At 63.0% G+C, this 12,662-nt stretch overlaps 1 protein-coding gene across 2 annotated transcripts; it reads right to left on the bottom strand.

Moving 5' to 3' along the window:
• Window positions 1-11,366: 11,366 nt before the first annotated feature.
• SMIM38 (small integral membrane protein 38) lies at window positions 11,367-12,256 on the bottom strand. Of its 2 annotated transcripts, none has more exons than XM_036428300.2 (2): window positions 12,202-12,256; window positions 11,367-12,166 (listed from the first exon to the last, which is right to left on the bottom strand). In XM_036428300.2, the coding sequence occupies exon 2, from the start codon at window positions 12,144-12,146 to the stop codon at window positions 11,988-11,990; it is 159 nt and encodes a 52-aa protein (XP_036284193.1). In that variant the 5' UTR covers window positions 12,147-12,166; window positions 12,202-12,256; the 3' UTR covers window positions 11,367-11,987. The 2 variants fall into 2 exon arrangements, with proteins under 2 accessions (XP_036284193.1, XP_045433679.1); XM_045577723.1 differs by having other exon boundaries at window positions 11,367-12,171; window positions 12,207-12,248.
• Between the last annotated feature and the right edge of the window lie 406 nt (window positions 12,257-12,662).

The raw sequence follows: 12,662 nt of genomic DNA, 5'->3' as shown, positions 1-12,662 counted from the left end.
ATTCAGGGCTCTAGCAGGGGACACTGGGCCCCGTTGAGTTGCAGCCCGCACCATCTTGCCTGGCCCTCACCCTGAACTTGGCCCAGGCACAGCTCCAGAGCTGCTCCCTACGCCTAGCCTCCTTCTCGTTCCCACCGCATTTCCGGGCAGAAACCTTAGCACCGGCCAGCGGGTGGCCGGCCACACAGGATGGCTCATGGGAGGGACTGGCCCGCCTCTAATGGGATTGGAGACCTGGGTTCTCCTCGAGGGACGCCACCCTGACTCCGGGGACCCTGGACAAGCTGGCAGGCAGGCCAAGCCAGAGGACCGCGAGGCCGCCACGCAGCCCAGCCGATTGCCTCATCCTCCTTTGATAAATGGAGAGATAGGCCGGCTAATTCCCGGGCGCCGCCGGGAAGGGTGCCCTGTCGCTGCTCAGATGGGCCCGAGCTCCTTATCGGCGGTCGCCCGTTCGAATCGCCGAAGACAGGCTTACGTCACCCTCTCCGAGGGCCTCGGAGGGGCTGGTCCTAATGCATCTGCCACGTGGAGACAAAGAGCCAGCTCGCTCCTCCTGCGTCCTAGTCATTCGTTTTGCAAACAGCGTCAAGGCACGTGGTTGGGGGTGCTGGTCAGGAGACAATATTCTGGAATATTCTCCAGGGGAAGGCTGGCGGCACCCTGCCGGAGAGCATCATCCGGCTGGCGGGAATGGCTGCCCAGGAGGCCAGGGTCAGGTGCAGGGGTGGCTCCCTCCCACCTGGTCCGGACATCGCTTTCAGGACTCAGTGCAAAATCAGGGAGCTCCCCGTTCAAAGCCAGGGGGTACTTTACCGAAGTGACAGAGAGTTCAGCCACGGGGGGGGAGGGGAGGAGCTCTGAGAGCAGGGCCCTGTGCCACCACGCAGGGCACACGTCCATGGAGTTGGCCCTGCCCTCGGCCACATCGAGGGCGTAGAAAAGGCTGGAGGCATGGCACCCGGCTTGCTCGGGAAGGTCAGCGTGGATGCTGGTGGGCCGAGGTCCACGTCCATGGCCCAGAGTTGACCTGGAGCCACAGGACAGGGGCCCAAGGGTCTGAGATCAAAGCACAGCTCTTTGCCTCCAAGCTGTGCTGCCTTGAGTGTAGTACTTACCCACCCTGAGCCTCGGTTTCCTCTCCCGTAAAACAGAAATGTAACCGTCCCCACCTCCCAGCTCAGCCGTGAGACTGCAATGCGGCCCCGAGCCCAGGCGCAGAGGAGGGGATTCATAAGCGGTTCCCATCCAGGGGGCGTTTCCGTTCTTGGTAACAAATGGGAACAGCATCCCCCCGGACCTCCTGCCGAGGGGGCCCCGGAGCCAGAGCCTGGGTTCAGGTCCCAGCCCCAGCGCTCACCTGGGCCCCGGGTGCCGGATGGTGTGTGCACACTCCGTCCCCGAGCCCTCCGGCCATGGTGCACGGGGTGCGAATGGTGTGTGCACACTCCGTCCCCGAGCCCTCCGGCCATGGTGCACGGGGTGCGGATGGTGTGTGCACACTCCGTCCCCGAGCCCTCCGGCCATGGTGCACGGGGTGCGAATGGTGTGTGCACACTCCGTCCCCGAGCCCTCCGGCCATGGTGCACGGGGTGCGAATGGTGTGTGCACACTCCGTCCCCGAGCCCTCCGGCCATGGTGCACGGGGTGCGAATGGTGTGTGCACACTCCGTCCCCGAGCCCTCCGGCCATGGTGCACGGGGTGTGGACCTGGGCCCGGGGTGCGGATGGTGTGTGCACACTCCGTCCCCGAGCCCTCCGGCCATGGTGCACGGGGTGCGGATGGTGTGTGCACACTCCGCCCCCGAGCCCTCCGGCTGTCGTGCACAGGGTGTGGACCTGGGCCCCGGGTGCCGGATGGTGTGTGCACACTCTGTCCCCGAGCCCTCCGGCCATGGTGCACGGGGTGTGGACCTGGGCCCGGGGTGCGGATGGTGTGTGCACACTCCATCCCCGAGCCCTCCGGCCATCGTGCCCCAGGGTGCCGGATGGTGAGTGCACACTCCGTCCCCGAGCCCTCCGGCCATGGTGCACGGGGTGTGGACCTGGGCCCGGGGTGCGGATGGGGAGTGCACACTCCGTCCCCGAGCCCTCCGGCCATGGTGCACGGGGTGCGGATGGTGTGTGCACACCCTGTCCCCGAGCCCTCCGGCCATGGTGCACGGGCTGTGGACCTGGGCCCGGGGTGCGGATGGTGTGTGCACACCCCGTCCCCGAGCCCTCCGGCCATGGTGCACGGGGTGTGGATGGTGTGTGCACACTCCGTCCCCGAGCCCTCCGGCCATCGTGCACGGGGCGCAGTCCTCTCAGGACACGGCGCATCTCACGTTCTAAGCGGTGACCTGGCACCTTCAGAGGATAAAACGCATTCTGCTCACACAGAGGTGCGGTGGCCGCCTGTGGGGGCTGTGCCCTGTGAACCCCGGGGTCCTGCTGGGTGATTCCATCACGACTCCCATCACACGAAGGAGCAGATGCCCAGGTGGCATAGGGCCCGCGTCCACTCCCAGCCCCGCATCCTGAGGCACAGTCCTGGAAAAGGCCCCTTTCGTGTGGACTAGATGCGCCCTAACTGGTGTGGCTCAGTGGATAGAGCGCCGGCCTGCAGACTGAAGGATCCTAGGTTCGGTTCCGATCAAGGGCATGTACCTTGGTTGCGGGCACATCCCCAGTAGGAGGTGTGCAGGAGGCAGCTGATCAATGTTTCTCTCTCATCGTTGCTTCTAACTCTATCCCTCTCCCTTCCTCTCTGAAAAAAATCAATAAAATATATATTTTTTTAGAAAAGAACTGAACCTCCCACTCACAGAGAGACACACATGGCAACGGGCAGCCTTCACCTCTCCTGCCCGCACACAAGATGGGCTCAGGCCAGGGCCGGGCGCGACCCCACCCCTTCACTGGGGCCCAGGTGAACCCCGGGAGCCAGCCTGAGCCTGAGGCCAGCCACTGCCCGACTCCCTATGGAAGTGAGGGGGCCCCATGAACACTCGAACGCATCCCCCCAAGCCCAGCATCCCTCACCTGGACCCGGGCGATGCTAGCAGCCTCCCCCGCACCCCCCGCCCCCCTCAACGCAAGGCAAGCCAGAGGGGGAGGGGCAGCCGCTTCTCCTGCTACTTACTAGTAAGCGCCTCGCTTTTGCAAAGATAAACCGTTACGCCCGGCCGTGGGGCTGCACTGCGTGGCCCTCGCCGTGGGGGCCTCTCCCCGCCCCCCATGAGCGATCACCGTGCTTCGGGCCGGCAGAATTTTAGGGTCCCTACCGATGGACCAAGCGCGTGCCGCTCACAGGCCAGGCGATGCCGGAGTTACTGCAGGTCCCCCTCCCAAGCCTCCCAGTGTCCCCCAGCCAGCCCACCTGAGGGGCCCCCAGCCCGGGTGTGGGGAGACCCGTGGCAGCTCACCTCCAGCTCCCACGGCTCAACCCCGGACACCTCGCCTTGGCCGTGGACCTGCTAGGGAAGCCTCCACCTGTCCCGGCCCAGAGTCCCTCTTCCCCTCCGTCCTCCCAAAACCCTTACCAGCCCCAGTGACCGCTCAGACTTTTCCGTGGCTTCCCGTCGCCTGAGCCATACGCCCCAGGTCTTATGACTCGAACCCCACCACCCCTCCAACCTCGTTTGTCCAACTCCCCGCAGACCGATCTGGAGGAGACAGGGACAGGAGTGCTGCCTGCCCCCCCCCCATCATTTCCCAGAGGAAATCCCTTTTCCTCCACCCCCCAAATTGTCGGAAATGTGATAAACCCATCAGAGCCGCTTTACATCAGTCCTGTACATTACAAAACTCAGGTCAAGGTTCTCTCTCTTCCTGGGAGAATAAAAATAGCCGGTTCTTCATGGAGAGAGAAATTGAAACAAAAATAAAGCCATGCCGAAACCGGTTTGGCTCAGTGGATAGAGCGTCAGCCTGTGGACTGGAAGGTCCCGGGTTCGATTCCGATCAAGGGCATGTACCTTGGTTGCGGGCACATCCCCAGTAGGGGATGTGCAGGAGGCAGCTGACTAATGATTCTCTCTCATCAATGTTTCTAACTCTCTATCCCTCTCTCTTCCTCTCTGTGAAAAATCAATAAAATATATTTTAAAAATTAAAAAATAAAATAAAGTCATGCTATTGGATAAAACTCAGCCAGCAATGACACCCTCCCCCCGACCCCCGGAGTGATCCCAGCTCAACCCCCCCACGTCTCCACCTCCCGCTCCCTGAAAAGGCTCCACATCTCCCTGCGGAGCCCGACCTGGCCGAGGAGCCACCTGAGCAGCCAGGCTTCTCCATCCATAATTAATGGGGGTGCATCTGGGACCAACACCCAAGCAGAGCGTGATACTGTTTGGGGTGAAAACCCAGCACCTGGCTGGAAATTTGAGAAAATAAGTGAAAATAAGTGATCGAAAATAAGCCCGTTTTTAGAGTTGCCAGATGGGTGGCCAGCATCCCTGGCCCTCCAGGAGGGCTGCGGCCCTGGGAGGGCTTCCTCAGAAAAGGACAAGCCTCGCCGAAACCGGTTTGGCTCAGTGGATAGAGCGTTGGCCTGCGGACTTACAGGTCCTGGGTTCGATACCCGTCAAAGGGCATGTACCTTGGTGGCGGGCACATCCCCAGTAGGGGGTGTGCAAGAGGCAGCTGATCGATGTATCTCTCTCATCGATGTTTCTAACTCTCTATCCCTCTCAATTCCTCTCTGTGTAAAATCAATAAAATATATATATTTTTTAAAAACTGGTAAGATTTCATTCTTTAAAAAGAAAGAAAGAAAGAAAGAAAGGAAGAAAAGAAAAAAGAAAGGACAGGCCTCACTGCCCCCGCGGCTCACGTCCCCGTTACCGGGAGGGAAGTCAGGAGGAAAGAGCCGCCCGACCCCCGGAGCTTCTGGGGACAGCAGCAGCTCTGGAAACGATCAGGAAGCATTAAAGGAGCAAAATGCATTTGGCACCACCGCCGTTCTGGAGCGGGAACCCACTTTGTCCGCAGCTGCTGCCGATAAGGCATCTGCTCATCCGATTAGGCCGAGGAAAGTGGAACGTGGCTGAGGCTCATCGTCAAACCAGTTTGTTTCTGAGCCGGCACCGTGCGCTGTTCGAGGGGGGACGCGTCTGCGCCGTCTGCCAATAAAGGCCAATTTAGGGAGGTCCTGGGTGCAGGCGTGAGAGATAAAAGCGGGTGCATGTTTCGACGTATGAGCTCACCGGCTGATTCCTGCGGAAACGCGGAGATTTGAAGTGAAATTGCGGGACGGACGAAGATTGACATGGTGCAGGACACCGGGAATGACAAGCTGCGTCCCCGGCTTCGCTGGTAATATGCAAGTGCCCGCTGATAGCGGGACCGGAGGCCAACTGGCGGTTTGTGTGGTGACGTACTCGCCGCCGCTGGCTGCTGGGCCAAACCTGGCCTTCCCCAGGTCCCATTAACACCACAGAGGTGACGGGCCCGCAGGGTTTAAAGATAAAGTACCTGCAGCAAACTAGGTTTGCAATTTGTGACCTCATCTGAGTGAAGGGAACGGCCAAGCAGCCAGACAGACTGAAAAGTCCGGTGGGGTTTCCACCGTGTAAGCAGCACAGGCCCAGAGCTTCGGCGGCGCCTACGTCTATGACGAAGCCTCGTGAAGAAGTGACGAGAACCCCAAAGCATCCATGCTGCCGATTCTTTCCGTGCTGACGAGGGCTCTGTGCACAGCACCGGCGGGCGGAGCGCAGGCTGCCCGTGCAGGCTCCCCGCCAGCTGGCCAAGCGCTGGTCACTGCGCACCGGGAGGCAGGAGAGGCGAGGGGCAGGGGCACCCGGCAGGGCGGCCAGCACAGAGGAAAGGCCTCAAGGACCTCAGGGAGCTGTGAGGAGTCAGCTTTGGCCCATGAGAAGGTGGCTCCATCCTGCCCAAAGCCGCCAGGCTCCCCAGGGCCTGCCCGGCTGGCGGGGTGGCCGCTGAGAGGAGAAAGGGGAAAGGGCCCGTGTAGCTGTCTCGGCATCTCTGTAAGGCATGTCGAGGCTCCTTTCTCTCTCCTGGAAGGGGCCCTGGAGCCCCCGCAGGGAGGGCCAAGGCCTGGGAGAGCCTGTCACCTCGCCTCCCTGGCCCTGCACGGATGGAGCAGTGTGGCTCCCGGAAATCTGGACCCATCACCTTCTGCTTACTCCTCCTAAGGCATTCTCGAGAAGTTCTGGGAAGGAAGGAAGGAAGGAAGGAAGGAAGGAAGGAAGGAAGGAAGGAAGGAAGGGAGGGAGGGAGGGAGGGAGGGAGGGAGGGAGGGAGGAAGGAAGGAAGGGAGGGAGGGAGGAAGGGAGGAAGGACCGTGATTGTCCACAGCCTACCTTCTCTCAAAGCTCTTGCAGTGATGAAGCAGGCCATGGGCTCAGGGGGACCACACCCAGCCCCGGAATTGCCCTCCGCACAGCATCGTGGGCCGTGGCCACCTTGGTGACCTCCTTAGCGTCCACGTGGCTGCCTCCCCGTGGGGACATCAGAGGAGACTTTCACGAGGGACTGCCCGTCTCTGAGCCCCCAGCCAGGTGAGCCCTAACCACTTGCCATCCCTGTGTGTCCCCTGTCCCACACCAGGCCATCCTGACCCCCGTGATCCAGGGCCCGACGGTGCAGGCTGAGTCACGGGTACCCACACGCCCGCTCAGGGCCTTTGGAGAAAGACCTGCCTCAGAGCGAGGGCCGCGGGCTCCGACGAGAGGGGAGCCGGTGCCAGGGGTGCCCGGGGGAGCCCCCGGCCCGCAGAGAGGGCCTGAGAGCCAGAGGAGCCGTGACCCGGGCCTGTCTGGGCCTGCTGACCCGCGTCTGGCGGGAATTCTGTCCCATTGTGCGGAGCGTTCTTATCGGCCAAGGCAGACGGCCCCGTTCACAGACATCTGCCAACCCTTGTCCCAGGCCGGGCTTGGGTTTCCGTGGGAGGCGAAGGCCAGTGTCGGGAGACGGGCGACACCGGAGGGGCGGCTCTGTTTACACGCCGCAGTGCGCCCGCCGGCTCCCGGGATCCTGTGTCTGTCTGTGCGCAGGTGGCGGGGACGGGGCGCGGCCCTGCTCCCACCGTGCCCGACAGCCACCTTCCTCTCCCCTCCTTCCCCCTCCCTCCCCTTCCCCTCTCTCTCCTCCCTCCGTGTCTCCTCCCTCCCTCCCTCCTTCCAGCGGACCGTAGGGTGCCCTTCCTGGTACCCCCACAACCGGTGACGTGCCCGGGGCACAGGGGCCCTGTGGGAGCCCCTCAGAGTCCTCCTAGCCTGGCCTGAGGCCCGGCAGGCTTCCTGGAGGCAGTGGCATGTGCCCAACACCTGGCCTGAGACCGCACACGCGACTGGTGCTCCGTGGATTCTGGTCGCATCCAGAACACCTCAGATCACACGATGCCGCCGCACACACCCAGCAGGCAGGGGGGGGGAGGGGGGACGGAGGGACCCACCGAGTTCCGGAGAAGACGGGGAGCGCCTGGACCCCGCCCGCTGCATACAGGCCAAACGTGGGTGCCCAGCCCTGGCGGCAGGACAGACGGCGAGGCCGCTGCCGACAGAGTAAACCGTCGGTCCCCGAGACCCAGCAGCCCCACTTCCGAGCATGTGTCTCTGTGCCTGCGGCCGTCACACGTGTTCGGAGGTTTTGTTCAAAGTAATCAAACCCTGAAAACGACCCAAGTGTCCCCAACAGTCGATGGATAAATAAGCCCGTGCCCCCTCCCCTGCCGCCGTGGGGCTCTGCTTGGCAGCCCAGGGGAACGAACAGGGCGCACACGGAGCAGGAATGACGCGGACAGACACCACTCGAGAGGAAGAAGCCAGGCGTTTATTAAAAAGCATCCACTGCCAAAACCGGTTTGGCTCGGTGGTAGAGCATCTGTCTGCGGACTGAAAGGTCCCAGGTTCTATTCCGGTCAAGGGCATGTCCCTTGGTTTGCGGGCACGTCCCCGGTAGGGGGTGTGCAAGTGGCAGCTGGTCAATGTTTCTCTCATCGACATTTCTAGCTCTCTACCTCTCTCCCTTCCTCTCTGTAAAAAATAAATAAAATATATATAAAAAAAAAAAAAAAAAAAAAAAAGGCATCCACTGCCGCTATTCTATGAGATTTAAGTCCAGGAGAAGCTGATCTGTGCAGATAGAAATCAGGATGGTGGAGGGGGCGGGGGGTGGGGGGATGTGTCGGTGGCTGGAGCACCCCGAGCTAGCCCTGGGTGCTGGAAAACACTGTACCGTGATCTCTGACAGATACACACACACACACGGAGGTGAACGCTTTAAAATGATGCTTTTATGAGATGGAAATTGCACCCGGTTTTAAAAACACATTCACATGGGGCGGGGGACCCTCAGCAGCAGGAGACCCTGGGCAGAGAGTCTGGAGGCTTCCGAGGGGGCTTGATGATGAGGCCGTGGGACAGCGAGAGGGTGGGGGGCAACAGGGGGTCCCGGAGGTTCCAGGGAACCCCTGGGGGTCGGCGGCGAGGGGGCCGAGGAGAGGCCGGGGCTCCGGGAGGCGCTCGGCCGGGGCGGCAGGCCTTCTGGCCCCCGCGTGTGCCGGACTGAGAGCCCAGGCCCTGGCCCGGCCCGCCCGCCGCTCTCCTCACACACCCCGAACACCTCGACGACAGGGCTTATCTTGGTTTCTTGGCACAGCTGCCGGCATTTCATGGAATGCTCTTGGGGAGAAAGGTCTCTGATGGGGAAGAGCAGATAATGAAACGGAAAAAGAGCGTTCAGTGAGGCAGAGCCACGAGGGGGGGGGGGGGGGGGCGGCCGGCGCGGTGTCAGCCAGCGCTGCCCCTTCCCAGCTCCGGACCGCGGCCGCCGCCGGCCTTTACCGGCACGCCCACGAGGAACCGGAGGGTGAGCCGGGACGCGGCCGGACTGGAGAAGGTGGATGGAAGGCGAGGAGCAAACCCAAGAAAGCGGGGTTCCTCGGCGACTGGGAAAGCCAGGGGCTGGGGAGCGAGCTTATTGACATGGAAGACCCCTCCAGAAAGCCCCTTGGGAACTGGGGGGAAGAGGTGCCGCTTGGGGGAGGCAGGTTTGAGATCCATGGACACCCCCATCTTGGACAGTTTATTCTCCGGAGGAGCCAGCACGGTTGAGGGCCCGGGTCTTGCCAAGACCAGCGTGACAGCTTACGTGACCCTTTGCACCCCTCCTGCTTCCCCAGCTCAGCTCCCAGCACCCCAGCCACCACAGCCTCCCCCTGGTCCGAGAGGCTCCGCTGGGCATCCTACACGTGCCCTGAGCGTCCCGCCTCCGGGCCCTGGCTCATACTGCTCCCTCTGCCTGGATCACCGTTCCTCCCCTACGTGCCTGTCCGAGCCCCCAAACCCCACCTCTGGCAGCTCCTCCTCCAGGCAGCCCTCCCAAACCTGAGACAGAATGACTGCCCCGACCCCTGGGTGTATCTCCGTGGCCCTCTGACCCTCTGGTGTGGTCCTTAGGGCCGTCTGCCAGGCGTGGGCATTAGTCACGTGCCACCCGTTGTCCCCACTTCCCCCGGGGGCTGTTGGAGGCAGGGACCATGTCTTCCGTCCATCGCACCCCTGTGGAGCCTGCACAGGCCCTGATACCAGCGGGGCTGGGCTGAGCGAGGGGAAGAGCCCCCGCCGTGGGCTGCGGGGTCCGAGGCTCCGGCCGGTGGAAGGCCCAGCCGCCCTGCCTGGCAGCACGTGGCTGCAGACGCCGGCGGCACAGCGGGCGCGGGAAGGGAGCACGCTCCTCCCCGAGGCCTCTCTGCTCAGACCCGGTGACTCATCCCCACCAGGGACTCTGCTCTCGAATGCTCCGCGAGGCAGTGCTGGTCTCCGGCCAAGCAGGAGAGGGCAGGGGCCGGCTGCTCCGCCCACAGCCTGGGCCGCGGCCTGGCTGGAGGAGAGGCTGGCATCCTCACCCCCTGCCCTCCAAACATCTGGTCTCGGGATGCCAGGCGCACAGCTGCAGGGGCGGGCAGAGGGTGGCATCGGGTCCCACTTGGGGGCAGTGAGGGTGGGCCCAGGGAGCTGTTTTATGGCTCCCAACCTCCCTGCTCCCCCCCCCCACACACACACACACGCACACAGATTGGCCTGGCTGGGGGAGAGGCCTGCCAGGGGGCAGAGTTGGGGAGATGGGGGCAGAAGGAGCCGCTGCCCAGGCTGTGTGACCTCCTTCGTGGGAGGAGGTGCTTATGATGAGGTCAGTGCTCAGACCGAGGGACCACACTGCCCTTTGCCCTGTCCCCCGCTCCAGGCACCCCCTCCCCACTCACCCCAGCCCCTAAACTCACAAGGAAATGACTGACCGCTCCCAAGCCCCTCCCCAACCCTCACCCCACAGTCTTGCTTGCTGTCCTTTTTCAATATATCTATCTAGATAGATAGATAGATAGATAGCTATAGATAGATATAGATATAGATATATTGTAGATATAGATATAGATATAGTTCTAGATATAGTTCTAGATATAGTTCTAGATATAGATATAGATATAGTTCTAGATATAGTTCTAGATATAGTTCTAGATATAGTTCTAGATATAGTTAGTTATAGATATAGATATAGATATAGATATAGATATAGATATAGATATAGATATAGATATAGATATAGATATAGATATAGATATAGATATCACTCGTTTATTTCTTTCTTTAAAAAAATGCTCATCATAGAAATAAATAGAAACCCCCCCCCAAAAAAAAAATCTGGGCGCTAGAAGAGCAGGAGGAAGTCTACAGTCACAGGGAAGGGGCAGCAGGGGGAGAAGACTGCTCTATTTGCTCAAAAGCACCCGGAATAGCTCCAGACGCGCCCGGAGGAGGGGCAGCACGGGCTGCATTTGGGGAGCCGGGGGGAGGGGCGGCTGGCTCACTGTGCACGGGACACCCCCCTGAGGTTTCCCCGGGAGTAGGGGAGGGAGGGAGGTGAAGCGGTCAGGAACACCCCACGGCCACCCTCCTGCCTGACCCCCGTGGCCAGTCCGGGCCCCCGTTCACCCTGCGGTAGTGTGAGGGAGAGCACGCGTACTCCGGCAGCTGGCGTGCTCACGGCGCGGCTTATTGCCAAGAGAGCGCAGGTCGGAATCGGCTGTGCCCGCGGTCACCGGCAGTGCAGGCTCCTCCCGACATTGGCACCGGAACCCCCACGCCCTGGCCCCTGAGTTCTCATCGGGCTCCGCTTCCTGGACGCGCCGGCCACCCACATGCCGGGCCTCTGTCTCCAGCTCCCCGCCGCCCGGCCTGCAGCGGACACCGCCCGGCCCAGAGCCCCATCGCACGTCCCCGTGTCAGACCGACGGGGCCCACGGCCCCAGGGACACAGGACGCACCCACCAGGGAGCTCCTTCCCGAGCCCAGGGCCACAGCAACGTGGCGAAGGGGCCGGTTCTCCCGCAGGTCACCGGCCTCCAGGAGGGACGTGGGAGGGACAGACTGTGCGGTGTGTCCTGGAAGGTCAGTCTCAATCTTCCTCTGCCCCCACTTCCCTTCCCGCCAGCCTCACGGCTCCACCGTCAGGTTCTCCCGCCCCAAGTAAACCTCTTCCCAGGGCTCTGTTGGGGGAACCGAGGCAGCTGCCTGCACTTGCTCATCCCTCGGGCAGGGGGGCAGGAGGTGACGGAGACGGGGGGTGACTCTTGGTGGCGGGCTGGCTGTGGTGTGGTCACATCTGCTCTTGTGCCCCCCACCCAACCCCTCTGGTTCACCCCCACCTCCTTCTGCAAACACGTTCACAAAGAATTGGAAGCACAGGACGTCCTAAAGCGAGACCTACCCCGGGTCACTCACTCCACCAGGGGGCCTGGGCCGTGGCAGGCGGGCAGCGGGGGCCCCCCTACCCCCCAGCGTGGGCGTGGGATGGAGGGCGTGATCGGGGCAGCCCCGCTCCGTCTAGGTGGGCCATCGTCCGCTCTGCCGTGGGTGGGGCACCGGGGTCCTTTGCCGGCCCTGCTCCACGGCCCCCGGCCCCTTCGGACTCAGGGTCTGGCATCTCGGGGACAGCGCCCTCCGGAGGGGACGTGCCCAGCGTTCGGAGAGGCCCTAGTCCTCCTTGGGTTTGGGGGGCTGGTGCCGCCGGGCCAGCCTGTACTCGATGTACCTCCCGAGGCAGGACCACAGGAGGAAGCGCGCCAGCAAGATGATCACCAGCAGGACCATGAGGGGGTCGGGGCCCGCGCTCCCCGCGGCGCCGGAGGCCATGCCGAGGGCGGGCGGCCCCAGGAGCAGCAGCGAGGTGCTGTGGCCCAGGCCACCGCTGGGCCCGAGCTCCGGGCAGGGCTCCGCCAGGTGCCCACCCTGCGGCCGGGGACTCAGGACACGGGGCGTCTCCTAGGCCACGCGCCCGCCCGGGCCTGCCCTGTCCCCTCCGCAGCCCCCAGCAGCCGGCCTGCAGCGCAGGGCCTCCCTGGCTGCGAGGGGACAGCCGGGGGACGGCGAGCGGCCTCCGTGGTCAGAGGCCCGCGCGGCCTTCACCCAGCGCGGACGGCGCTCGGGGCCGACAATGACCGCATTGTCAGGGCCCAGGGCGGGCGGCCGCCGGGCCTCCCCTCCGCCCGGCCCCTGCTCGCGGCGCTGACGTAATCTGCAAACGGCCCCGGCGGCAGCTGCCGGGCGGAGCTGGCCACCTTCTCCGGCTCTTTCAGCCGCCCACGCCGCTCTTCCGCCCGCAGACAATCGGGCCCTTTCTCTCCCCAATTAGCTAGCGCTGCGGAGGCC

This window comes from Pipistrellus kuhlii, unplaced genomic scaffold (genome assembly GCF_014108245.1).
Source record: "Pipistrellus kuhlii isolate mPipKuh1 unplaced genomic scaffold, mPipKuh1.p scaffold_m20_p_9, whole genome shotgun sequence".
Classification (NCBI taxonomy): Eukaryota; Metazoa; Chordata; class Mammalia; order Chiroptera; family Vespertilionidae; genus Pipistrellus; species Pipistrellus kuhlii.
Note: the sequence above shows the minus strand (reverse complement) of the source record. Positions and strands in the feature narration are given on the sequence as shown.

Bases quoted from the DNA above. Each gene is read 5' to 3' on its own strand.
- SMIM38 (XM_036428300.2), bottom strand. From the start codon at position 12,146: ATGGCCTCCGGCGCCGCGGGGAGCGCGGGCCCCGACCCCCTCATGGTC.